Genomic DNA, 27,452 nt, shown 5'->3' with positions numbered 1-27,452 from the left:
TCTCTACTTGACCTTCTCCATGACCGTCGACCGTCTTTGTGCTCCACCACATGCACACCAACACAACGATGAGATGTTTTCCACTCGCTCATGCTAGGGTTAGTCTCAACTCACCAGAATCCTGATCATCTCCTGATAATAACTCAACACAAATGAACACATATCAACCATGCGTTCACACCTATTACTCCATGAGGTTGTCTCATTCGTCCTTGTTGTGTGGTTGGGCCTCAAGGGAGGTTTGTGTTGTGCCTATGTGCACTTCACAACCTTCTTCGCAATGGTCTGCCCTGCAATGCTTGTTTGGGTTGTCCTTCCAGGCGGAGGCTTTGTGTCGTTGTTTGGCTTTCATGGTAGATACTTTGCTACTACCATTCTCAGAATGCTTTGCTATCGTTGTCATGTTGGCATCTCCCTTGGTGGATGCTTTGTTGCCGATGTTGCTTTGGACTCCTCTCTGGCGGATGCTTTGCCCTTGTTTGTTGTGGGATGCTCGTTTCGGCTTATCTAGGTGGATGCATTGCCATCATGGCTTTATATTCTCTGTAGGCAACCATTGCATTCTTTTTTCTCACGGGCCGTTCAGTCAGTTAGGGTTTGGGGTTTTGGGTCCCTCTTTCCTCACTTTTTTTCTTGCTATCCTAGGTTGTTCCAAGTCGCTTGCCACCTTGATAGTTGTAATTTGCGCTACGGGGTTCTATCATAATTGTGTTGTGTAATTCTTTACCCTTTTAATAAAATACATGCTAAGGCATCTTCACAGCAAAGGGATGTGTTTTTATTCGATCATCTAATCTAAAAAGTTAAAAGGTATTTGAACAGTGTTGTTATCAAATATATTTTCTTTAAATGCTCATTATGATCTTATCATGGCAAAAAAATACATATATGAAGCATGTATTTATATATATATATATATTATTTTTCACAAGATACAAAATGTAGCTCCGTAATGTACATTGTTTAATTACACTTGAAGACTGACTAGGAGTAAATTATCACAAATAATGAATAGAGTAAATATTTTTCTTCCAACCCAAATAAAAAAACAAAAGAACAGAAACCACACTAATTACATCTGAACTGACCATTTTATTTTTATTTGAAGAACTACTCTACCTAGAATATGTACTACAAATAATTAAATCAACCAATCAACTGAGATTAATTAGTTTTGCTCAATTGTCTTGCATGCAAACCACAGCATGGCTCATGCCCTTGTTTCGATCCTCAGCACTTAGGCATGTTAGGAGGACGTGGCATCATTTGAGCGTCTGGGGTCTTGCCATTTTTCACAATGAACACAGTGTCCATGCCCCACACCGTGTGGCGGTCGAAGTGGCAATGCATAAACCACACACCTAATAAACAAGAAAGAAAAATAACACAACATATATAAGGGAAAAAATCCATATAACAACATACAATGTAGGAGTAGTTCATTGTTATCCAAATTTAATTTAGCAAATAAAGTACTCACCAGGATTTGCCGCACGGAAGCGTATTGCAGCCCAACCGCCTGTGGGCACGGAGACGGTGTTCTGGTACGGCGGATCGACCAGGTTGTACGTGGATGGGTCCTTGTCCTTGTCGAAGTTACCGAAGCCTCTACCTACCACATAGAAGCTGAAGCCATGCAAATGCATGGGATGACTCTCGGCGCCGAGGATGGCCGTGTCCTGGAACACAACCTCTACCACGGTGCCATACTCCACCATCTTCACCTTTGTGGCCCGCTTCGTGAGCCAAAGCTCCTGTGGTGGGTTGGGAGCAGTGAAGTTGAAGAAGAAGGGCGGCTTGTTAGGGAAGTCTGGCTCGTACACACCACTGATGGAGTTGCGGTAGTAGGCATCGAGGATGTCAGTAGTCGGGTGCGTGAAGCTGACGTTGTTCAAGCTTGCCGCGAGGCGGAGGCCGGTGCACGTCTTGTTGGCCTCGCAGGGGAGTGTGTTGACAGCGATCGTCACGAGCATATGCTCGTCAACCTCCATTGGCACATCGATCGGGTGCTCCTTGGTGACCAGGGACCGGAGCTGAGCTGTGTATGCCGTCGCCGCCGTGATGTCACCGAAGGTCGGTAGGTTCGGGGAGTCCGGTGGCTCCGTGAAGGGCTGCGCATCTGTGTACTCTAGAATGGCCGTGGTGTTGGTCTTGGTGAAGTTAACTGCAGCGTTGGTAGCGAACGCCCGCGCGGCCATGTAGTAACGGCTGTTGGCTGAGCCGTCCATGGGGCGGTTGGCCTCGAGGAGCATGTTCATGGTCTGGCCGGGGGCGATCATGATGTGGTCGACGGTGAACGGCCTGAGGTAGCGGCCGTCGGTGCCGACCACCGTGAGGCGGTGCCCGGCGACGCCGAAGAACATCTCGTTAGTGAGCCCCGCGTTGATGACCCGGAGTAGGTATGTCTTTCCATGCTCCACGAACATCTTGAAGGTGTCCTCCTTGGAGCACGGGGCGAAGTCGCCGGGCTGACCATTGATGGTGTTGGCATCCGAAATACTGGCGTCGCCGCCCTGCTCTGTCGCCTCATACAATTGCTCCACATCTGCATTCCACCACTCGCCGAGGATGATGGGCACCTCCTTGTGCGGCTTGGAGTAGGGGTAGACGGAGCCACGCTTGGGGTGGATGACGATGGCGCCGTGCACGGTGGCACGGTCGAACTCACTGTGCGCGTGCCACCATAGCGTGCCTTCCTCCTCGGTGAAGATGATCTTGTAGGTGAAGTTGGCGCCGGGCTGGATAGGGCACTGCGTGATGTACTCTGGTCCGTCGGACCACGGGTTCCGCGGCTGGTCCACGCCGTGCCAGTGGAGGGTGATGTTCTTGTTGCCCCGGTTGTACACGTTCACGATGACCACGTCGTCCTTGCGCGCGTAGATGGTCGGCCCGGGGAACTGCCCGTTCACGGCCAGGATGGTCTTCTCGTGGCAGAGCCGGGTGACCTTCATCTCCTTGATCTGCAATATATATATATATGTATCAGTATCATACGCCGTTCAGCAGTTCACATTCACGGAAATGGAAAAATTGTGGCTTCCGTAATTTCTATACTTAGCAAGATTATATAATTTGTGTTTCTAGATAAGCAAGTAAGAAGTCAATCTGTGCCTGTCGAAAACTCGGAATACAGCTAGCTAGGTCTAGTTACTTCCATCATCATGGTCATGCAGAGTATCTAATTAACAACTCATACTGGAGTAGCTAGAAGGCATGCAAATACATATGCATGTCACATCAACCTACTAGCTACAGATATTTCAAAACTAGAACATACATGTACAGCTGTTGATTTGCATTGTAAGCGCCCGCAAATACTACGTACTCATCAAACAACAACTGCCTGCACCTCTGAAATTAAACTGGTAATATAAGCTGAAATGAGATGTATGGATCAACTTACAACGAAGTCGTAGTGAGTCTTCCTGGAGGCCTGGGCCGGGCTAGCTGCAACTCCAAAGGCTAAAACCACGCCTAGCAGTAACCAGCTGATCAGCCGGCCTGCTGCCGGCATCTTATCTGCACCGCCCGTCGCCAGACGTTGCCCTTGGGGCAAGCAGCAGAGCTAGAGCTCGATCAGCTCTTTGTGTATGGTGATGATCGATGTGTGCTGCGCTCTGTTTAGTTTGAGCAAACTGGAACACAACAACGTGTTCTTAGCAGCGAGAGCAAGCGAGAACGCAAAGGCTAGCTAGCTTCTGCAATGTGATCTCGCCGTGTGTTAACGTTGCTGGTGGGATGTTAATCTGGAGCGGACGCGGCAGGTATTTATATAGAGCGAGAGCTGCCAATATGCAACGACGAGCAAGGGATGCATGCATGCTCCCGTTCGTCATGCCTCCACCAGTCAGTGCCTAAACAACAACTGCCCCGGCTCGGTCCGGTCGATAACTTCGAATGATTTGTCTTTGGACTTGGCTAGCTTAGCAACTCATCCACGCTCTAGCGTTTTTTTTCCGCCCAGAAGCCGCGTACCCTGATCTGAAACGCCCCTCTCCTCCGTTAGCGTGAGTTTATTGGCGTGGCATATAACCTAGCTAGCTCCACAGCTGCCTCGCCGCGGTGGCGCGAGCGTGTGTGTGTGGCGACGGCGACGACGATGTCCGAGCTAGCTAGCTAGGCTTGAATTGAATCTTCACCGGGAACTGGCACGTCGGCGGCGACATTTGGGTTGCTAAACTTATTAAGCCAGCATGCATGCTGTCAACTGGAAGCTAAGGCTGGAACGAGTCAAAAGGTCGTCAAGGAACCCAGTGGGCGCCGCATGCATGCAAGTTTTTTCAACGAACGGCAGCATTCCGATCGAGAGATGCTGGCTTACAGCTAGCGAATGGTCCTTTTGGATGCTGTAGCAGACCAGTAGTTAGGGCTAGCTAATTTTTTATTATTTGGCACACGCACACCTAATGTTGAAGGTTTTGAGGTGATCAATTTGACTAGCAAAGCAATATCTGAACGTGTCGGTGAAACTATGTGACTATGCAATCATCATGAAGAAGAATATAGGTATTTATATAATACGCGTTAAATTAAGCTATATGTGCAACCAAAATTTCTGTCCCATGAGATTAACTTTTTCTGAATAGGTATACTATAATACGCGTTATATGTGCAACCAAAATTTCTGTCCCATGAGATTGACTTATTACGGAGTATTTGCAAGTGGGTGCTACTCGCAGGAAGCCCTCGTCACTTTGTGTAGCTGATCCGGTCTTGTTTCTTCGGTCCCAAGTTATTCTGTGTAGTTTCTCCGTTTCTAAATATTTGTTATTTTCGTTTCTTGAGAAATAATTTTAATTGAATATATATTAAAAAAATATTAATATTTATAATACAAAATTAGTATTATTAGATAGATATTTAAATTTATTTTTTTAATAAATTTATTTAAAAATAAAAATATTGCATATATTTCTATAATTTGAATTAAATTTGTTGGCACGTAAAATGTGGTAACCAATATTTACGGACAAAGGGATCGGAGTAGCTCTTTTTCTTCAAGATCAGATGCAGCCACAGTATGTGGCACATGTGTTACAGGTACAGCCGTGTGGCTATGTGTGAAGGACTAAAGTTCGAAATTTCAAATTTACGGTTTCAAAACTTGACGCATTCGCCTGACGCGAAGCAAACAAACGGACGCTATAGTTTATTTTTTTTTTATCAACGGAGGGCATGTATCAGACATGCATCAAACTGTCAGAGCATGCATGCTATCCTGCTATACTTCAAGTCTTCAACGACCAGATCGTGCTGGATATTTTTTCGGCGAGTTGCACGTATGTACGTAAACAATACTCCAATACATGCATGCATGTCACTGTACGTACGTGCGTACGTGCCTAGCTGGCTATACGCTTGTATGCACGGTTAGTACACGCCTGAGACACTAGCTATGTGACACCAACTAACAGCCAGAAATGTTCACTTGCGTCTTTCAAAAAGAGATGTTCTCTTTGCGACGTGTGATGTGGTCCGATCGGGCGTGTATGCACGGCGGGCACGTCTGCGACACTGTGACACCAACAGCAAGATTGTCCTCTTGCGACTTCCTGATCTGATCCACCGGCCGGCGTGAGTTTGAACTCCGCGTGACGCGAGCCTAAAGCAGATCAATTTCCAGGTATCGATCTTGACTTTTTTTTAAAGTACTACTTCCTCCGTCCCGAATAAATAGATTTCTAGACTTAAATCAAACATTTTAAACTTTAACTAAATATTTAAAATAAAATATTAAAATTTATGATATCAAATTAGTATTATTGAATTTAGCATAGAATATATTTAAGGTGTTCAATGTCATAAATGTTATTATTTTTTCTATAAAGTTAGTATAATTTAAAATAGTTTAATTAACACAAATTCTAAGAATTGATTTATTTATAATAAAAGAGTACTAAATTATATGTGTCACTTTGATTTTAATAATTAGGGAAATTCATGCGCATAGACGACTCTATGGATTACAAAAGCGACCACGTATGCATGAAACCATGGGCACCAGGCCAATTAATAACCCAATAACGACTGGCAATGCGATGTTGTTGATGTTGGATATGGTCCAAATCACACACCAACAAGGACATTGGATGCCCGGACCACCACAGACCGAAGGTTTACAAGCAAACCACCAAAAGATAACTAATGTGCTTACGTGATGAAGAACTGGCTAGTTTTTAGGTAAACTAGCAAAGAAACCGTCAAAGCTCTTGTTCGGGAGTGACCTCGTTAGGGCAAGGATATCACCGGGTTAGGCAACTGGCAAGCCTAGGGCACTATCCTTGGTCGTGGATCAAGAGATGAATAATATGGAGGTTAGAGAGAGAGAGAAGGGAGTTTGTAGATTGATTTGTATCAATTAGATAGTTGGAAACTCAATTGACCATGATCCTTTCGTATATATAGAGGGGGTGATCTTATCCCAGTAACAAACATCTCCAAGACTTAATCTTTGAATTTATCACGTCTAATTATACCAAAACATGATTTGGAATAAAATCGGTTTGGAGAAAGTTGGCTTAGCGGACTTCCAGGTCGGCTTAGCCAACTTCCACAGGCCTAGGACACTGTATTTTGGCACAGGAAATTCTAGGTGAAAATCTTCTGAAATTCATAATTAATTCATCCAGACTCCAAATCAGACGAACCATATATGATATATTTTTTTATCAGCTCGACAAGGGGAATGCAACGGTGAAGTCCGTTTGTGCATTTGAGAAACTTGGTCAAATCAGGAGTCGGCTAAGCCCACTTGAGTTGTTTAGCATCCAAAATCAGCCCATCTCTTCCATTACTTTCATTTGTGTCTCTTAGTTTACTATTTTGTAGCTTGAGATCTGTACTGAGTGATGAGAGATCTCACAAATGAGTGAATGAAACCATTGTCTATGTGTAAGAATAGACCTTTTTAATCTTGGCAATAAAGAAATCATGTCTGTGTCAAGATCGACTTCGAGTTTTGGTCTGATTTGGTTTTTCTCAGCTCTTTTCCCCTCTCTTGACCGCTTTGTTGGATCTTGTGATTCTATGTGTTTGGAGTTAGCTTGAGTGGATAGATGCGTGCTAAGACCCCTGAAAAACATCTCTAGCAAAATAGCTTGACCAGGTTCCTCATGAGCACGAAGATGCATCACTTGGAGAAAAAAAAATAAGAAAACCCTATTTTTGACTAAGTATCTTTATTCTAATACAATCTTTCATACCCTCACTAAGCGCATAAAAGTTAATTGTCAAAAAAAAAGCGCATAAAAGTTGATTTTCATTTTGTTCACAAACGAGTTGCAAGGAAACTGCTTGACATTAAGTATATCTCATCCAAATATCAAGTCGCGGATGGCTTCACCAAACATCTTAGCATACCATCACTTCAAATGTTCAGGAACGATCTAAACCTTGTAAGGACAGATTGAGAGAGAGTGTTAGATAATGTGTACTTGATCTTGTGTACTTGGTATTGTAACTTATCCTTGGTTTGTTAGGGAAATGGAGATATCACTTGGATATCTTAAGGTTTTTGAGTTAGTTAGATCCTAGCGATATCTCCAACTTACCAAGGAATAGTTCTTTGATGTAAAAGCCGCATGTGAAGATGTTCCACATCTAATTAACAAGCAACCGTCGTGCCTCATGAGACAATGCTCACGTGCCTCTAATTTTCTTCAATGTGTAGTTTTGTCAAACTCATCCTTAGTAGGTTTAGATATATAAGAAAGTGTCATATACGTCTTTGTATCACAACTTGCTTTTGTGTTATTATAGTGGTATTCAGTGGCGGAGGCCGGTATTTGGCAAGCTTTGGCCACCGCCATACCTAAAGTTTATAAAAAATACTTAATATATGTATTATATACAAGTAAATACACATATGAAATACATATGTCAATACGTTATACAAGCTAGTACGTTGGTTCTTTTACAAATTTCGCCACACCTATTTTTTTTCTGACTCCGCCACTGGTGGTATTACCAGTCCAGTCATCTCCTTTGTAAAAGTGAACCCCGGCCTGTATTGGATTTTTAGGCCCTGTTTAGTTCCCTATCCAAAATTTTTTCATCCATCCCATCGAATCTTTAGACACATGCATGGAACATTAAATGTAGATAAAAAAATAAACTAATTACACAGTTTAGTTAAGAATCGCGAGACGAATCTTTTAAGCCTAGTTACTCCATGATTAGTCTTAAGTGCTACAGTAACCCACATATGCTAATGACAGATTAATTATGCTTAATAAATTTGTCTTGCAGTTTCCTGACGAGCTATGTAATTTGTTTTTTTATTAGTTTCTAAAAACCCCTCCCGACATCCTTCCGACACATTCGATGTGACACCCAAAAACTTTTCGTTCCCAATCTAAACAGGCCCTTAGATGCCAATCTAGCTAGCTTTTGTGTCCCTTTCACATTTGGTTGTTTGGTATAGACAAACGAAATGAGAGAAAGAAAAGATCAATTAACTTGTCGGTACCAAAAATATCGACAAAAAAGTGCATAAACGCATAGAAAAATGGGAGGATTTTCTGTGTGTGATGATGATACACACATGGTAATTGTAATTACTCTGTCGGTTTGCTAAAACGCCCAGAGAAAATGAGTAATTGTTCCGTGTGTTCATAACTTACACATAAGGAAATTTATATACGCACATAGAAATTCAATTTGGCATTGTTGCCCTGGCCTTCGCCGCTGTCATTTTGGTGTTCGCGCATCTCAATGAAAGAAGATATGTTATCAAAAAAACTGAAAGAAAATACATTAAAAAAAGTGCTAGCCCTAGCCCCTAACCTGTTGGCCGCCACCCCCAAAACTCACGCAAGCACTCGACCCCAACATCACAGCGCACGCTCGATCCACAGCACGCACGCTCGGCTCGATCGACTCACGCACGCGCCGGCCGCTGCCTCGTGCCCGCCGCCGCTCCATGCACCGATGATTGTCTTGTTGGTGGGGTATCGATTGGTGTTCAGCAATGTGTGATTGTAGCCACCATCGAACCAAAGCTACGTGAGTGTGGAACACAGGAAAAATGTTACATTATATCCAAGTCAAGATAGTCTTCATTCCTCGAAAGTCTCACGGAGAAAATGTAATTAATCTGTCGGTTCGTGTTCCTCACAGAAAAATTTCAACATGCTCATTGCAATTTCGTCGTCTTTGTCATGTGGAAGAATATCGTTATGCAGTTTCCTTGTTTTTTTTCCCTCGGAAGACGTACCACGTACCTGCAGATCGAAGCCGTCAAGAATATACGATGCCCTAGTAGGCTCGTCGGTTCGTCACTGCTCTATCCATGCCAAGGTACGACAAAGACAAATAATGCAACAGGAGCCCATACCCCCTACTTTTGTATGTGCTCTCTCTCTCTCTCCAACCTCAAACTTACTTGCAGCAGCACAAAAATACATCCTCAGATGGACACACCAACCTGCTGGATTTGTGCCTAGACTTCGATTTTGGAATAGATTTCATTTGTAAGGATCCAAACGGGACCTAGCTAAGGGTAAAAAAAAAGGAGCCCCAATCACAATGACAAAGTTGTGATGGTCATGGTCTTATCATGGCGAAAATAAATGAATACATATATGAAGCACGTATTTATATTGAATCTTCACGGGATAAAAATATATATATAGCTCCCCGTAACTTACATTGTTTAATTACACTTTTTAAAGATTGCACCAGGAGTAAACCAACACAAATAATGAATACAATAAATATAATTTTCTCTCTTCATCTCAACTGATCAGAAGAAACAGTCTACTTAAAATATGTACGGCAAATAATTAAATCAACCAATCAACTGAGATTAATTATTTTTGCTCGACTGTTTTGCATGCAACGCAGTCATCCATGGCTCATGCCTTTGTTTCCTTAGCACATAGGCATGTTAGGAGGACGTGGCATCATTTGAGCGCCTGGGGTCTTGCCATTTTTCACGATGAATACAGTGTCCATGCCCCACGCCGTGTGACGATCGAAGTGGCAATGCATATACCACACACCTAACAGACAAATAGACAACGCAATGTAAGATTAAAAAAATCATATATATATATATATATATATATATATATATATATATATATATATATATATATATATATATATATATATATTGTTGTTCCATCATTGTTGCCAAATTTAGCAAATACTCACCAGGATTTGACGCACGGAAGCGTATTGCAGCCCAGCCGCCCGTGGGCACGGAGACGGTGTTCTGGTACGGCGGGTCGACCAAGTTGTACGTTGTTGGGTCCTTGTCCTTGTCAAAGTTACCGAAGCCTCGGCCCACCACGTAAAAGCTGAAGCCATGCAGATGCATGGGGTGGCTCTCGGCACCAAGGATGGCCGTGTCTTGGAACACCACCTCCACCACGGTGCCGTACTCCACCACCTTCACCTTGGTGCCCCGCTTCGTGAGCTGGAACTCCACTGGTGGGTCTGAAGCGGTGAAGTTGAAGAAGAAAGGCGGCTTGTTGGGGAAGTCCGGCTCATACACACCGCTAATGGAGTAATAGTAGGCATCGAGGATGTCGATAGTCGGCGGCATGAAGCTGACGTTGTTCAGACTCGCCGCAAGGCGGCCATTTCCGGGGCCTTCACATGTCTCATTGGCACCACAGGGGAGCGTGTTGATGGAGATTGTCACGAGCATGTGCTCGTCGACCTCCATTGGCACGTCGATCGGGTGCTCCTTGGTGACTAGGGACCGGAGCTGCACTGTGTACGCTGTCGCTGCGGCGGTGTCATTGATGACCGGCAGGTAGGGGGAGTCCGGTGGCCCCACAGAGGGCGACACGTCCGTGTACTCCAGAATGGCCGTGGTGTTTTTATCATTGACTGGGAGTCCGATGTTGGTGAAGAATGGTCTCGCGGCCATGTAGTAGCAGCTGTTGGCTGAGCCGTTGGTGGGGCGGTTGGCCTCGAGGAGCATGTTCATGGTCTGTCCGGGGGAGATCATGATGTAGTCGACGGTGAACGGCTTGAGGTAGCGGCCGTCAGTGCCGACCACCGTGAGGCGGTGCCCAGCGATGGCGAAGAACATCTCGTTGGTTAGCCCCGCGTTGATGACCCGTAGCAGGTACGTCTTGTCGTGCTCCACGAACATCCTGAAGGTGTCATTCTTGGAGCACGGGGCGAAGTCACCGGGCTGGCCGTTGATGGTGTTGGCGTCCGAAAGCTGGACGTCGCCGCCGGTCCGCTGGGACTCCAGGAGAACTTGCTCCACGTCTGCATTCCACCACTCACCGAGGATGATGGGTATCTCTTTGTGCGGTTTTGTGTAGGGGTAGACGGAGCCACGCTTGGGGTGGATGACGATGGCGCCGTGCACAGTGGCGCGGTCGAAGTCGCTGTGCGCATGCCACCACAGCGTGCCCTCCTCCTCGGTGAAGATGATCTTGTAGGTGAAGTTGGCACCCGGCTGGATGGGGCACTGCGTGATGTACTCCGGCCCGTCGGACCACGGGTTCCGGGGCTGGTCCACGCCGTGCCAGTGGAGGGTGATGTTCTTGTTGCCCTGGTTGTACACGTTGACGATGACCACGTCGTCCTTGCGCGCGTAGATGGTCGGCCCGGGGAACTGCCCGTTCACGGCCAGGATGGTCTTCTCCTGGCAGAGCCGGGTGACCTTAGTCTCCTTGATCTGCAAAATATATATCACACGCCGGCGTTAGTCCTTGTCTCTCGAGCCTACTGCATGGTAGTACGAGGCAAGCAGTGGGCGTCAGGAGCTTGGATAACTAGCAAATTAAAGAGGCTAATTTCGATAAGGCGATGCTGCATGCTTTTTTTTCGAGAACAGATGCTGCATGCTGGAATGGAAAAGATTAGCAAGCAGCTAATAACATCGTTGCTAGCTTTTTTCTCAAGTGATGACGATGTTCAGCATTCAGCAGCAGTTCACACAGGGGAATGGGAAAATTGTGTGGCTTCCGTAATTTCTATGCTTAGCTAGATATATAGCTAGTGTTTCTGGACAAGCAAGTAAGAAGAAGTCAATCTGTGCCTGTCGGAATAAAGTTAGCTAGATCTACTTCCATGATGCAGAGTATCTAACAATTCATACTAGCTAGATATTCCTGACATATGCAAATGATCTGAATTGCTGTAAGGCATGCAATCAACATCAAGTGTCCGAAAATACTGATCAAGCTACTGCCTGTGTATCTCTCAATGAAATAAATCAAACTGGTAATATAAGTTGAAATAATGAGATTTTTCGATCAACTTACAACGAAGTCGTAGTGAGTATTCCTGGCAGCCTGCGCCGGGCTAGCTGCAACTCCAAAAGCTAACACCACGCCTAGCAGTAATAACCAGCTGAGCCGGCCTGCTGCCGGCATCTTAGCTACACCGCCCATCTTCGAACGCTGTCCAAGGGGCATGCAGCAGAGCTAGAGCTCGATCAGCTCTCCTGATCTGATCTTGTGTAAAGTGATGATGTATTGATGTGTTCGCTCTGTTAGTTTGAGCATGCAAACTGGAACAAATTAAACGTGTGTTTAGCAGCGAGCGAGAGGATGCAAAGGCTATATAGTAGCTCTAGCAGCTAGCTTCTGCAATGTGATCTCCGTGCGTTGCTGTGCGATGTTCATCTGGAGCGGATGGCGCAGGTATTTATAGAGCGAGAGCTGCGCCAATAATGCAACCACCAGTCAGTGCCTAAACTACCCGGTCCGGCTGATAACTTCGAATGATCTCTGTCTGCTTAGCTTGCTTGGCAAGCTTACCAACTCGTCCACGTCCTGGGCTCCTGGCCGCGCTTTTTTGGCCGGCGACTAATATATGCACGGTGTGGCTCCAGAAGCCGCGTATATACGTACCCTGAAACGCCGATCCTCCGTTAGCGTGAGTTGATTGGCGTGGTCTGCTGCCTCTAGCTAGTTACTCTGCGGCCTCGCCGCGGTGGCGCGAGCCTACGACGACGACGTCTGAGCTACCTAGGCCTGAATTGATGAATCTTCACCGGGAACTGGCACGACGGCGACATTTGGGTTATTTAATTAGATTACGCCAGCATGCATGCATGCACAGCACAGTCGCCTTGAAGGCTGGAACGAGTCAAGGTCAAAGAAAACCCAATGTGCGCGGCCACATGCAAGTTTTCAACGAACGACAGTCGGCAGCATGCATGCAAGGAGGGTTCCGGGAGATGCTTGCTCATGGCTCTGCTCTTGGATGCTGTAGCAGAGATGAGAGACCAGTAGTTAGAGCTAGGTACTTTAGATTGTTTGGCATACCTAATATTGAAGGTTGAGGTGATCAATTTGACTATATCAATAATATATATGTGAACGTGGGCATAAGGAACCTATATATGTGCTGACTGTATGCAATCATGAAAAAGATCGTGCTTTGCTCAGCCATGCACGTATGTACGTAAACAATACTCCAATATATACATGCATGTCACTACTAGCTGTGTACGTACGACCGTAGTACGTGCCTAGCTGGCTACGCTTGTATGCACGGTTAGTACGCCTGAGACACTAGCTATGTGACACCAACTAACAGCCAGAAATGTTCACTCGCGTCTTTCAAAGAGAGATGTTCTCTTTGCGACGTTTGATGTGGTCCATCCAATCGGGCGTGTATGCACGGCGGGCACGTCTGCGACACTGTGACACCAACAGCAAGAATGTCCTCTTGCGAGAGTTCCTGATCTGATCGACCGGCCGGCGTTCGTCCGAGGACTGTGAAAATTTTTGGTTTTTGGTATGGTAGTATTTTTATTTGTATTTTGTAATTATTATTTAATTATAAATTAATTATATTTAAAAGATTCATCTTGTAAATTATAAATAAATTATGCAATTAGTTATTTTTATATTTAGTGTTCTATATATGTGCTATAAAATTTGATGTGATGAAGAATCTTGAAAATTTTTTACGAACTAGTCATCCAAACATCCCAAACTACTGTCTGAACTCCGCGTGACGCAAGCTAAAAGCAGACCAATTTCCAGGTATCGGCCTTGACTTTTTTAGAAAGTAAATTACTACTAGGAGTAGTAGTAGATTATGCCGTTCTGACTTCAATAACTAGAGAAATTCGTGCGCAGAGACTTTTCCAACTGGTTCTTAAGTAATTGCAGAGCAGGGCATGTCTGTCATGGATTACGCAAGCGAGCACGTATGCATATGATTCCGTGAACTAAAGTCACTCCGATAAAGAAACCATCGCAGTTTTTATATACTACCATCTAAATGTTTTACTGATATGACAATATAATTATTGAAGAAAGAGTAAAAATTGTAGAAACCGGATCTAAGAGCAAGGCTAATAGTACACCGTTGCTGGTTGTAAGGTTTCTTTACAGCCTTTTTACAGCCCACTCATATAATGATTAGCTCATCACTATTAATACATGACTCACTTGTCTCTTTCACAAAATTTCTTAGTTCTTATGTTTGAGTCGGCTGTAAGATTACAACCCACTTTTACTCTCTCCTCTTCTCTCTCCTTCCCTCAGCATTTAGCCGACTTACAACCTACTATAATACTTGCTGATGAAGTGATATGATTAGTTGAAAATAGAGAAAGAATGAATGTGATTAGATAGAAAATTATTCGATAAAAAACTATCTATAGACCATAATTTCGATATATAATATTTATGAATTTAATAGATATAGAAATTATATGTAATTTTTAACATTAAGATAACGAACAAACTGGCAATATGATATGCATGTGCATAGCGGCCTGCCGCCTGCCGAGGAGGCCCGGCGCAAAAGGCGAACACGAAGCTGATTCTTATTTGGAGTTGGACGTATGACAGCCCCTTATAAATGACATCGACGTTTACAACTTCACAGATGACATTGACCTTTTAGATTAAAAAAAAACTTACTCCCTCTGTCATAAAATTCTAGATAAATTAATAGAGAACATAAAAGACGCATATACTCTATTTTATTTCCTAATTACAAGCTATCATCCATGCGATGAGTGGTAATTGGTCGGTAAATGAAAAATATTTAATACAATATTAGCTTTTGTCTTTCAGAATTAATTTATTATATTTGAGAACAAATTTTAAATATCAGAATAGATTGTATTACAGAACGGAGGGAGTAGGTCATTAGATATACTAGCTAGATGATATCAATCAGTCAACTGAATCGAAAGCTAATAGAGATCTATTAGATTTACAAAAGGGATATGCGTGCGTAGGTTTATCTCCAAAGTGATATTCCTATTTTGGATATACGAAAGTGATATGCGTAGCTCTTTTTCAAAACTCATCACTTAGGTTTAAATAGATATATAAGAAAGTGCCATGCGCATCATTGTATCACTACCTTTCTTTTCTGTTATTATATATAGTGTATTATATTATCAATCTAACCGTCTTGTGAAAGTGAACCCTGGAGGCTGGACCTGATGCCAATCTGCGTCCCTTTCGTGTTTTGTTGTTTGGTATAGAGACAAAGTAAATGGAAGAAAGAGAAGGTCGGCCACCTCACGCCCAATGCAAGCAAAGGTCCCTAAGTCCATTCCAACTCCGCATTGACAAAATACTAGTATGCAGATTCCAGCAAAACTGATGAGTAACCTATGGGAAGAAGCTTTCAAGAAAAGAAAATTCGTCTTCTCCCTCGGAAAGAAGAACATTTCAATCCATATATGCTGTATCCGGAGACCTACATGCATGCTCAGCTCAAATTGTCATCCACTGATGCCTGCAGGAAACAGAACAGATGGTTCTCCCGGCTAAATATATCCCGTTTCCACCTGCAGGAAGCAGAACAACCGGGAGTCCGGGAAGGGGTCTCTTCCATGAGCCCCAGAATTCAAATAATTTGCTGAGTCAAAACCGTGGGTCAGCTACTTCTTTATGTATAGATCGAAGAAAATTTCGTCAAGATTTAGAGATGAGTTTGGAACGAAAATGCATGCCGGTGGTTTCCAGTAAAGAATTAATTAGAATCCAGAGAATGTGCTGCCGGCGGTTTCGAAGAATTTAAAACGTAACAGACATGAGCACCTCGACGAGCACATGCACGTACTGAGTGTGAACTGTCGACAAAACGTGCTAAACATGCATACGAGAAGAACCCTGGCCCACCGTGGAAAAAAAAACTCACCCATGCGTGTGTTCCTTTGGAACAAAGAAGCCTCTATCCAATAAATTTCCTATATATAACTAACATACAAGGTTGCAGTAAATTTCGAGGAATTTAGGATGAGGACACTCAAACGTACAATCCTGTGAGAATAGACTGAAAGATACCTTGTGTAAGTCTCTTTCTCCAAAGCCGTGTGCTCTCGTTGAATGTTGGGCACCATCTCCACCACGCAAATCAACATGTGTTAATCAGTCATTGTCGGGATTTGGAGAGGAGTGCAAGAATAGTCTAAAGTAGAAACTATAACTATCAATTAGGGTGTCATCTAACAAAATGGTGATGTGATTTTGGGACTAAATATATAACAGAGAGATGAAAATTCTTTGTTATACAAGATATATATGAGAAACTATGTCTACATAAGAATTAAGAAAGAAAGAAATGATGTACTTAGCGTAGTTTAGCTGGCTGGGTTCTTTATATATAGTAGAACTTGTTGTACACCTAGATTCAGGTAATCGACTTGATATAATAGCGGGGACTAATTCTTAAGAGAGAAGATCGAGTAAGAATAGATTAGTCTATTGTGTGATTCACTAAAAAGATAGGAAGAGATGAATATATAAATAGATCGGAGAATAGTTAGTTAGTTTTTTTTGCAAGTCTCCATTGGACCTCATCGCCCTAGATCCTCCCCATAGGTAATCATCTTCCCTTGACTTGACATTTTTAGCGAGAGAGAGATTTAAATAATTGACATTCAATTCACGAGTCTTTTAAGATTTAACACTTGTATCATAATGACATGCGGAGTGTCAACCTGCGCGGGAATCTCTCTGTGGAGAAGATCAAGTAAGAATAGATTAGTTAAGTGTTTGACCAGGTGTTTAATTAGAGATCGAGTTGTCAGCATACCACTGACGTCTGACGACCAGTGAATAGGCTGGAGCACCAGAACCATCCGTTGGGCCACCACATCAATCAGAGCACGCGAGTTACCAAATCCCTAACCCAAAAGTTTAGTCTACTTTTTTTAGGATTAGGAAAACGAAGAAGTATAGGTGATGAATGGTTATGTTGAGCGGCCGGCCCACTTGAAAGCCCTAGTTTGGTTTTGGATAATTGATGAAACCCTAGTACTAACCTCTATACTAAGTGTGTGTAGACTTAATGAGGTTGGTACATGCCAAGTGATGGAGCAAGTGATGATCATGGTGATGATGGTGATGACCACAAGATGATCAAGTGCTCAACTTGGAAAAGAAGAAAGAGAAAAACAAAACCCTATGGAGATCAAGGCAAAGGTATTGCTTAGGGTTTTGGTTTTGGTGATCAAGACACCACAGAGGGTGTGATTACATTTAGGATAGATAGCCGTACTATAAAGAGGGGAATTCTTTGGCTAAGCGGTTATCAAGTGCCACTAGGTGTCATTGTTCATATGCATGCATTTAGAACCTAGTGAGCTAACTTAACTCCTTCGAAGAAAATAATTGTGAAAATGCTAACACACGTGCACTTGTTCGTTTACACATTGTGGCGTTGGCACACTTTGAGAATGGAGTTGAAGTTTGAAGGGTAGAGAGAGGATGGGTTCCTCTCTCCCTCCCGCCGAGCTTGCGAGGCGGGATTCGGCGCTTTTTGAGAAAATGAAGTGCATATTTTCTATTGCGCTGGTGGGAAAATTCGAGAAGTCGCGGGAGTGTTTCTCGCTGAGGAACACTCACCGGACGCTGGCTCAGAGGCACCAGACGCTGTGTCTGAGCGTCCAGTGTGCAGGCTGCCTGGCCCAGCTAGGGTAAGGCACCGGACGAAAGGCACCGGACGCTGGCTTGAGCGTCCGGTGGTGCGCGTCCGGTGTGCGGGCGTTTTGCTACCCTCTCTGCGCATGGGTCTGGTGAGCACCGGACGCTGAGGGTGCGTCCGGTGGCTCGCGTCCGGTGACCCTGGAGCTCTCTACGCATGAGTCCGGTGTGCACCGGACGCGTCCGGTGCACTGCAGGTGACCGTTAGACTCTGACACGCGGCTGACGTTGGAGCACCGGACGCTGATACTGAGCGTCCGGTGCCCCTTTAAGAGCGTTTGGTGACCCCGTATTTCGCCCAGTGAAAGAGCCAACGGCTCTATTTGTTTGAGGGACTATAAATACGTGTTTGGCCGGCTTGGGGCATACACTCTTGGCATTCTAACATACTTGACATCCTTGTGAGCCTAAGCAAACACCTCCCACTCATCTCCTTCATAGATTATACATCTTTGTGAGATTGGGAGTGTTTCCAAGTGCATTTGCTTGAGTAATTGCATCTAGTGGCACTTGGGGATCGTTCTAGCTGCGGTTTTCTTGTTACTCTTGGTGGTTGCCGCCACCTAGACGGCTTGGAGCAGCGGAAGAGGATTGGCACGAGTTGGTGATTGTTCGTGGCCATCTCCCGGTGATTGTGAGGGGTCTTGTACCTTCCCCGGCGGAGAGCCGAAAGGTAACTCTAGTGGATTGCTCGTGTCATTGAGCTACCTCACTTGTGGGTAGGTTCTTGTGGTGTCCTAGTGAGGACGAGGTTTGTGCTACACCTCTTAGCCACCGAACCACCAAGTGTTGGTCGACACAACAGGGACGTAGCGTGCCGGCAAGCACGTGAACCTCGGGAGAAAAATTGTGTGCCTCCATTGTGATTGATTCATTGGATTTCTCCCGGTGATTGGACTTCACATTATTGATTGGTTCATCCCCTCTACGCGGCGGTATAAAGTTCAAACCATCTCTTTTACATTCCCGCAAACTAGAGTAGCTTACTTACTTGTATAGAAACTTTAGGTAGCTTTCTAGTGTAAGTAGTGACATAGCTCTCTTGTGTGCCTAGTGATTATATCAACTAGAATTGTTGGATAGGTGGCTTGCAAACACCCCTTTAGAGCTAGAGCAAAAAGCTTCGCTTTGTTATTTACTAACCTCTTGCTCTAGTGAGTTTGTAGAATTTTTAAATAGGCTATTCACCCCCCCTCTAGCCATATTAGGACCTTTCACCACTGATTACCAGCAGATGCTTCATTGGCCATGCCAACAACATTTGTGGCCGCCTTCAAAGATGGGATAATGCAAGTAACCCCAAACATAAATCCCCATAGCAGGAGGGAGGGATGCAGCACGCCACCAGGAGGGCAATGGATGCTACTTGCTAGCGTGGACATCTTTGATAGAGACGCATCACTCCGCTCAACCATCCTCGGGTAGTGAGGTACGTAGAGGATCATCATGAACATTCTCAAGCACAGATGGAGCTAGCATGCATGCTGGAGTCCTTCGCCATCCTCAAAGTTCACACTATTACACAAACGTCTCTCTTACTTCGAAAGGAGGTCCAATAAAAACCATTTCTAAACATGATTTCAGAGATTATCCATATCCAAAAGTAAATTTATATAGGCGATCAATGTTTCTAGTCACCCCTAAAACCTTCATCTATTCAAGGGTGGTTAGAACCACATCTAAAAAAAATGCTATTTTCTAGAAACGGATGGCGTTACGAACCGTTTGTATACAAAGCATTTGTAAAGAAGGTTAGTGTTAGTGCAACAAAAACAACATAAGTTTTCTAAATGTAGTTGGAATATTGGATGAAGATGAACATTTATACAAAAATTATAGAGCTCGAAGAGATCTAAAACTTTATAGTTGATGACATTTTTACTAAAATCACTTAGAGTACCACAAATCTATCTAAAACTTTATAGTTGATGACATTTTCATACCTAATAGGTTTTTGGGGCCAATTTTTATTTTATTTTATTTTTCTGAAAAAAATCAGAAGTAAGTCATGCTATTACCAATCGTCTTTATAAGTGGATTTCTGGAAGCAATCGAAAGCATTAACTGCCTCAGTGCCTCTATAGACCAATTTTGCTTACTTCTAAAAAGTAGTTTCGTATGAAAGCCCACAATTCATCTGGGGTTTTCTCTCTCACCTTTGGTCCTTTGGTGGAGATGTTGGCCACAAGGAGGAAGGGTAAGATGGTGCTCTTGGGGAGCCCCTCATTTTCGAAGACATATTTTGGGCAACAGGCTCTTAGTTGCCATTGCAATCCATCATGACACGGCACGACAAGATCAAAGCAGTCAGGCTACAAACATGATATTGAGGCGGTGAAAATCTGAGATGATTAAGTTGAGAAGACAACCCCCCAGTGTTACCCGTTGATCTCGAGTATTCGCCACTAAGTTCCTCTCTCCCCCAAGTCCCAAGAGGAAAATATTTGATTGGAAAAGGAGGCGACATGGTCGAGTAGGAGGAGGAAAAGTTTTGAAGGTTGTTATTGGCAAGGTTAAGTTGCTAGTGACGAAGAGTTTTTGGTTTTGTTGATCGAGTCACGATGATTAGGGTTTGGGGGTCATAGTTGATTCTTTGAATCTAGTTTTTTATTTTTAAAAATCAGAGAGAGGTAGAGGGCACATGCAACAGAGACGCCACTAGTCACATGTTGGAGAGGAAACCATACAAAACCATAGTGTGTGTGTTAGTCGTAGGGAGCGGGGCAATCGAGGCAGGACACTGTCCTGGTTTTTAGTTGTAGAAAAGAGGTTTAATTGAGCTTGACTAAATCTTATTTAAATTAAATTAAATTAATATTAAGGCTTATAATAACTGCTAGGTGCAATAAATGATTAATCTAGGATGAGAATATGACATTAGATTGACTTAGCTTAAATATATAGCTATCATGTGCATCTATTGTGAGGTTCAAAATGTGGAAGGCAAGTCACACGCCTGTACACACGGCAAGCTGTGTCGAGTCGTGATGCCTAGAGGCTTAGACTTGGCCATGACATGGCACCAGCAAAGATTTTGCAGCTCTAAACTGTGAACACGAGAAGGGAGGACGACAGGCCGAAGAACGGAGGAAGGAACTATCATATTTAATCTACACCAGCAAACGTATTCAGGTTCCAATACGGTTTGAAATTGGATTTCGTACTAACACGAGCCAGACTCGTATAAACACAGATCGTGAATACAAAACACATTCAAAACATGAAGGATGCATGATATTTTAGAAAAGTAAAAAAGACAGTTGGAAGGATCTTCGCTATTTAATATTATTATTAGGTATACATATAGATATAAAAAAATGTTACAAATACATACACACAATAATCAATAAATAAACAAGAAAGAAAGAAAACCAATAGAAGTGTACAAATTGATCTGCCATAAAACAGTCTCAGTGAAGTTTGATTGGCCCGAGAGTTTGGGTTTGCAGTCTGCTTTCAAAGGCCCAACGAGAATTGGCCCAGGCCTGGCTAGTAAAGCTACTAATAATTAATTAATGGATATCTCTCCTCTCTCTCTCTCAAATAAAAAACTACTAATAAAATCGGTTCCATATCAACCTTTAATTGGTCATCACATCAACACCTAGGCATCCCCGGAGGTGGTGGCAACATCTTAGCTTCCGGGACATTCCCATCCTTGACGATGAAAACGGTGTCCATCCCCCACGCCATGTGCCGTTCGAAGTGACAGTGCATGAACCACACACCTAACAAAAAGGCAACAATAGCCATGATCATGAGGAACCTGGAACCGGTAACTGAAACTTGCATAGAAACACAACAAAAGACAAAAACAGCAACACGTACGTACGCACCAGGATTTTCGGCACGGAAACGGATCGCAGACCACCCGCCATTGGGCACAGCGACCGTGTTCTGGTACGGCGGGTCGACCAAGTTGTAGCCGGCGGGGTCCCTATCCCCGTCGAAGTTGCCGGAACCCGTTCCCACCACGTAGAAGCTGAACCCGTGCAGGTGAATGGGGTGGCTATCGCCGCCGAGCAGCGCCGTGTTCTGGAGCACCACCTCCACCGTGGATCCGTACTCCAGCACCTTCACCTTCGCGCCGCGCTTCGTGAACCAGAGCTCCTGAGGGAGGTCGTCGCCGGCCGTGAAGTTGAACAGCAGCGGCGGGTTGCTAGGGAACAGGTCATCGGTCGTGTGCACGCCACGGACCTTGTCCTTGTGGTAGTACGCGTCGAGGATGCTCGCGTGCCGCGGCGCCTCGAAGCTCACGTTGTTCAGGCTCGCGCCCATGCGGTTGCCTTGGGGCCCCTGGCAGTGCTCGTCGGGGGAGCACGCGAGGAAGTTCACCGCGAGGGTGACGAGCATGTGCTCCTGGACGTGGCGAGGCACGCTCACCGGGTGCTCCTCGCTGGCGAGCGACCGTAGGCGCGTCGTGTACGCGTCCGCCGCCGCGCTGTCGTTGATGGCCGGCAGGACGGGGAACTCCGGGTCCGGGGCCGCCGCCGCCGCCGCGTCGTCGTCGGCGTACTCCAGCACGGCGGTGGCGACGCTGTTGTCGTACTTGTCGAAGCTTATGAACGGGTTGTTCGGTAACAGCGGCCGCGCCGCCATGTAGTACCGGGCGTTCCGCAGCCCACGCGAGGCGCGGTCGGCCGTGAGCAGAGCGGTCACCGTCTGCCCCGGCGCGATGAAGACGTAGTCCACGGCGAACGGCTTCACGTAGGAGCCGTCGGTGCCGATCACGGTGAGGCTGTGCCCGGCGACGCTGAAGAAGGACTCGTAGGTGAACACCGCGTTGATGAGGCGGAGCATGTACGTCTTGCCGTCCTCGACGGGAAGCTTGAACGTGCCGTCCCTGGAGCACGGGAACAGGTCGCCGGGCTGGCCGTTGATGGTGTTCGCGTCGGATGCGTTGAACTCGCTGCCGGTACGGAGCGCGTCGGCGAGCACCTGCCGGAGGTCGACCTTCCACCACTCACCTGCATGCTAATCAATCAGACTTAACAGATCGAAACTAGCGTTGTTGCACGATCAGGCATGCGCATTGAAGCAACGGTTATATAGTACTGTTACTGTACCAAGGAAGATGGGTATCTCCTTGTGGGGTTTCTTGAACGGGTAGGTAGTGCCACGCCTGGGGCGGATGACGATGGCGCCGTGCACGGTGTTGCGGTCGAAATCGCTGTGCGCGTGCCACCACAGCGTGCCTTCCTCCCAGGTGAGGATGATCTTGTAGGTGAAGCTTGCGCCGGGCTGGATGGGGCACTGCGTGATGAACTCCGGCCCGTCGGACCACGGGTTCCGCGGCTGGTCCACGCCGTGCCTGCACCATATGGTTGTGAATTGTGATCGTGATGCCGGCCGGCCGGGCTGAAGAAAACGTGGTTTATTGGGGGCAGCAAGAGTTGATGCTAGCTAGGGCTGGATCGTTGCGATTACCAATGGACGGTGATGTTTTTATCGCCATGGTTGTGAACATTGACGGTGACGACGTCGCCCTTGCGCGCGTAGATGGTTGGACCGGGGAACTGCCCGTTCACGGTGAGTATGCTCTTCCGCTGGCAGAGCCTGGTGTAGTCAGCTTTCTTTATCTGCAGGCGAAGTTTTGTTTAACCATACAGCATCAGAAGAAATGTTTCTTCTTTCTTCTTTCTTTTTTTTTGGGGGGGGGGGGGGGGGGGGGGGAGTGATCGTGCGGGGACAGACGACGAAATCGTAGTGACGATGAGACCTGGACGCTTGAGCTGGACTGACTGCAACCCCAAACGTCAAGACTGCACCTATTAGTAGTACCCAGATCGCCGGCATCCTACTGACGGCCATCGTCGGACACTTGAGAGAAAAATGCTGTTAAGAGCGTCAATGTGGTAGTGCAGTTGTTGACTAGTGAAGCACGTCTGCAGCAAACGCATACTCGTAAGTAGAAGCGAAGATGTATTTATAATGGAAGACACTGACAGACAGGGGCGCCCGATAAAAATGAATAAACGGTCAATCAGGTGCATTGGCAGTTCCGATGAGGATCCGCGAACTTGCCAGGCTGCCATCAACAGCTTTCTGTTCTCTCGGTGCAAATGCTTCCATTTGCAAGCGTGCATCCCAATACGGTACGCTGGCTGTTTAGGAGGACTGACAGTTTGGCACTTTGAACTTTTCGAAGTGACTATAGAGAGCCATTTGCAGCTCTTAACTTGCATAGAATTGGTTAGGACTGGAAGATCATCCAGACTTGGAAGGTACTCCTTCCGGCCAAAAAAAATATTGTTTTAAAATTTCAGACATCTTATTTAATCATCCGTCTTATTTAAAATTTTTATATAAATATTATATATTTTGTTGAGACCTATTTTATTATTAGAGATACTTTACTAATGATTTATTTATTTTATAATTTACATAAAACTTTTGAATAAGACGAACGGTCAAACACGATTTCTAAAAGTTAAAAATATCTTTCTTTTTTTTGGACAGAGAGAGTATGCGTTAATGCATATGAGAGTGACATATAATCCGTCATATTCAGGACTAATTCTACAGCGTGCTATACTGCTGCGTCGGCTACGGATACAAGGTTTGTGCATATATTCTGTGTTTCTGGCATATTGTCAGTTGTATCTTTCGAACTGTCATCAGAGATCAGAGGGACGGTATTCCTGGCTACTTGGCGCTGCACGGCAAGCTGAGGCGATATACAAGGTTTTTTTCGAATCTTTTTTTTAAAACTAAACCAGGCCTTAGAGAAGAGAACGTTTTCATTTAAGGCCCACGACCCGTGGGCCTAAGGAGGAAGAAGAGTCCTGGATGAAAAGGAAGAGAACGTAAAACTTGCTCCGGGTAGTGCTCGAAGTTGAACGATTGTCAGTTCATCGGTGGAAAAAAATTCGGTGAAGGCCGGCTGCAGCGACCCTCTGTGCAGACCTGGCGCAGATGATAGCCACGTGCCCAAGCAGTTCCTCGCACGGCTAGATGAGGATGGGGTCGTCCGCTGCTGCTTTCCCTCTGCACATCGGCTTCGCTGCAAAGCTACGGCTCGGCTTGCAGAACAGCAAGAGCAGCCGAGTTAGATGGCAACTGAAGACTACAGGCCGCCGTGCCATTGCGGGGCCGAGGCACACACGGCGAGCACCATGGCGTTGCAGGACTGCATCTCTAGGGGAGGCAAGAGAAAGTGAAGGTCAGTCACGTTACTCCTGCAGTGCCCTACGACTCGTCATCGCCGACGCGGCGAGGCTAACACGCACACGGCACATGCCATGGTGCCGCTGGACGGCGTCTCCGGGGAGGCAAGTGAGGGCGCAGGTCACCCACGTTCCCATTGGGGCGTCCATCCACCGGTGACCATGCCAGGCGAAGGTCCTCATGCGAGGAAGCGTCAGTGCACCCGCAGCCTACCACATGCTCGATGGAATATCAGTGACAGACTTAAGAACATTGTATAGGACCATGGTGATGAATGTTACAAGCAGGCCGATGGTGTCCAGGCTATTGGTGTTTGACATGTAAAGGCTTCAATTTTGCTATCCTAAGTCACATTTATTTTGCCAATTTTGTAATCACCATGCTAGTATTTGATGTAGCAGCCTGAACTTTTCATTTTGTTTCTAGGGAATCAGGAAGCTATCTTATCTGAATTGGAATGTAGTTTTATGACTGTAACCTTTCATTGCAACTTGAGAGCTTGTAACATGTACACTGCTATTTTATTTGAAAGATATATGGTCCTCCAGAATACAAGCATATTATATGAAATGCAAAACAAACAGAGTGCCTGAATACATCTGTGTTGACAATAGCAAAGTGTTGATTTCTGAATGTCTATATGCCACAACCTGAAATGGTCAGTGTCTGCAATGACTGTGTATTCAGTTTGTATATCGAACAGAGAGGATCTTCTCAAACACATCATCTAGATGTTCCATTTAGTGTATAAATTCAAACATTTGCATTGACAAGACCAAAACATTGATGACTGAATTTTTGAATGCCAAAATAAAATAAACTGCACTCATACAGACTGCAGGCTATGTCTTATAGAGTGCTATTAATTCAAACCTGAATTAAAATGATACAATGCAGTGACCAAAAATAACTATTATTCATTGAAGTGTAACTTTTTAGCAGATTTGGACAATGTGGCATCTTGTTCAACTCCAAGCAGAAGACCAGTAAGTCCACCTTGGAAAAAAGGAGCTGAAATGTTCGAAGATGACTCATACATATCACTTGCAAACAACGACATCGTGGCATTAGCTTGTCCACCTTGGATAAACGAAGTAGCCATGGTTGAAGATTTCCCTTGCACTTCATTTGTAAACATTGGCATTGCAGTGTCATTGGCAATTGTACCGGCATCAAGGTCCTGTGTACATAATAGGAAAATTTTTATTACAATTGGTAGTAAATAAATTTTTAAAAACAAATAATGAGCCAACTCATGTATTACGATCAATTGCTTTGGATCATCACTTTCATCTCTCTTTTCTGCACTATTTTTGGGATCTTCTCGTGTAGCCCGATCTGTAAGTAATAAATAAAAGAATTACTATAGAAGTACCCATATAATGGGAAAAATAAATAGAATGGATGATTTATACCTTTCTTATTAGTGCTTTTATTCTTATTCTTATTCTTCTTCTTTCCTGAGTTCTTTTCAACGACATTTTTGTAGCGTGAATTCTTTGGCCCTTTAACCACTTGGGGAATTTTAAAACTTATTGCAGCGTTTAAAGTGCCACCGTCACATTCACTCACCACTAGCGGAACATCATTGCATTCTTCTTGCATCTTTCTTAGACGAGCATCTGCCTCTATGTCAAACTTTTCTATAATTCTTTGGAAATCATCAAGGAGTTCTTTTGAAGTTGAACATTTCAATGCAACAGATGTCGCATTTCGAGAGATAAGAGCAGCATGTGTTTTTAAATCTTCCTTCTTACTTGCTTGTTTCTCGATATAAAATCCTCTTTTTGCATATTTTGTCCACCTATTTAGTATATAATGAGAGGGCAAATTGTAAACTTCATTCATATTGAAGACCCTGAGTGCATGCTTGCACAACAGACCTATGAAACATAGACGATTATATTTCCAGCATATGTAGTACATTCTATATTTAAAATTGAAATGTGTACACGTATCTATGGATTCAAACTTTCTGCAAGAACATGTGATGATGCAATCTTTGGTATTAAATACCACTGTCGCGCCACGTTCAGACTGCATATATGTAACCATGAATGTTAAGTTTGTCCCTTCAGTCTGCACTAAATTACAAGACAATACGAACTGTTTTTTAAATTCTTCCTCAAACTCAGAATACATCCTCTTTGTGAATACATATGCAATTGCTCCCGCCATGGCTGCATCTTGATCAGTGAATATTGTGCTAGGATGCTTACCACACATTGCCACCAAAAAGGTTTCAAAGAGCCAAACAAATGATTCAATAGTTTCACTATATAAAAGTGCAGCCCCAAAAATTACTGTCCGCTTGTGATGATTGGCTCCAAGGATCAGAGCAAAAGGCATCTCGAATTTATTAGTCTGAAAAGTGGTGTCAAATGACATAACATCACCAAAACACTT

At 44.6% G+C, this 27,452-nt stretch overlaps 3 protein-coding genes across 3 annotated transcripts; all 3 read right to left on the bottom strand.

Annotated features, from left to right (window-relative positions):
• LOC110435055 (putative laccase-9) lies at positions 1,037-3,725 on the bottom strand. Its single transcript, XM_021460371.1, has 3 exons — positions 3,404-3,725; positions 1,481-2,960; positions 1,037-1,361 (listed from the first exon to the last, which is right to left on the bottom strand). The coding sequence occupies exons 1-3, from the start codon at positions 3,512-3,514 to the stop codon at positions 1,231-1,233; spliced, it is 1,722 nt and encodes a 573-aa protein (XP_021316046.1). The 5' UTR covers positions 3,515-3,725; the 3' UTR covers positions 1,037-1,230.
• On the bottom strand, positions 9,594-12,601 carry LOC8075703 (putative laccase-9). Its single transcript, XM_021458637.1, has 3 exons — positions 12,234-12,601; positions 10,156-11,644; positions 9,594-10,001 (listed from the first exon to the last, which is right to left on the bottom strand). The coding sequence occupies exons 1-3, from the start codon at positions 12,384-12,386 to the stop codon at positions 9,871-9,873; spliced, it is 1,773 nt and encodes a 590-aa protein (XP_021314312.1). The 5' UTR covers positions 12,387-12,601; the 3' UTR covers positions 9,594-9,870.
• On the bottom strand, positions 21,282-23,690 carry LOC8075702 (laccase-21). The gene is made up of 5 exons (XM_002452502.2): positions 23,574-23,690; positions 23,307-23,458; positions 22,946-23,190; positions 21,716-22,846; positions 21,282-21,607 (listed from the first exon to the last, which is right to left on the bottom strand). Exons 1-5 carry the CDS (start codon positions 23,688-23,690, stop codon positions 21,477-21,479), a joined length of 1,776 nt encoding a protein of 591 aa, XP_002452547.1. The 3' UTR covers positions 21,282-21,476.

This window comes from Sorghum bicolor, chromosome 4 (assembly GCF_000003195.3).
Source record: "Sorghum bicolor cultivar BTx623 chromosome 4, Sorghum_bicolor_NCBIv3, whole genome shotgun sequence".
NCBI lineage: Eukaryota > Viridiplantae > Streptophyta > Magnoliopsida > Poales > Poaceae > Sorghum > Sorghum bicolor.
Note: the sequence above shows the minus strand (reverse complement) of the source record. Positions and strands in the feature narration are given on the sequence as shown.

Coding starts and splice junctions, on each gene's coding strand:
- LOC110435055 (XM_021460371.1), bottom strand. CDS start 3,514: ATGCCGGCAGCAGGCCGGCTGATCAGCTGGTTACTGCTAGGCGTGGTT. Junction 2,961..3,403: donor AGACTCACTACGACTTCGTT/GTAAGTTGATCC, acceptor TATATATTGCAG/ATCAAGGAGATGAAGGTCAC. Junction 1,362..1,480: donor CTTCCGTGCGGCAAATCCTG/GTGAGTACTTTA, acceptor CTTGTTTATTAG/GTGTGTGGTTTATGCATTGC.
- LOC8075703 (XM_021458637.1), bottom strand. CDS start 12,386: ATGCCCCTTGGACAGCGTTCGAAGATGGGCGGTGTAGCTAAGATGCCG. Junction 11,645..12,233: donor ATACTCACTACGACTTCGTT/GTAAGTTGATCG, acceptor TATATTTTGCAG/ATCAAGGAGACTAAGGTCAC. Junction 10,002..10,155: donor CTTCCGTGCGTCAAATCCTG/GTGAGTATTTGC, acceptor TTTGTCTGTTAG/GTGTGTGGTATATGCATTGC.
- LOC8075702 (XM_002452502.2), bottom strand. CDS start 23,690: ATGGCCGTCAGTAGGATGCCGGCGATCTGGGTACTACTAATAGGTGCA. Junction 23,191..23,306: donor AAAAACATCACCGTCCATTG/GTAATCGCAACG, acceptor CATATGGTGCAG/GCACGGCGTGGACCAGCCGC. Junction 21,608..21,715: donor TTTCCGTGCCGAAAATCCTG/GTGCGTACGTAC, acceptor CCTTTTTGTTAG/GTGTGTGGTTCATGCACTGT.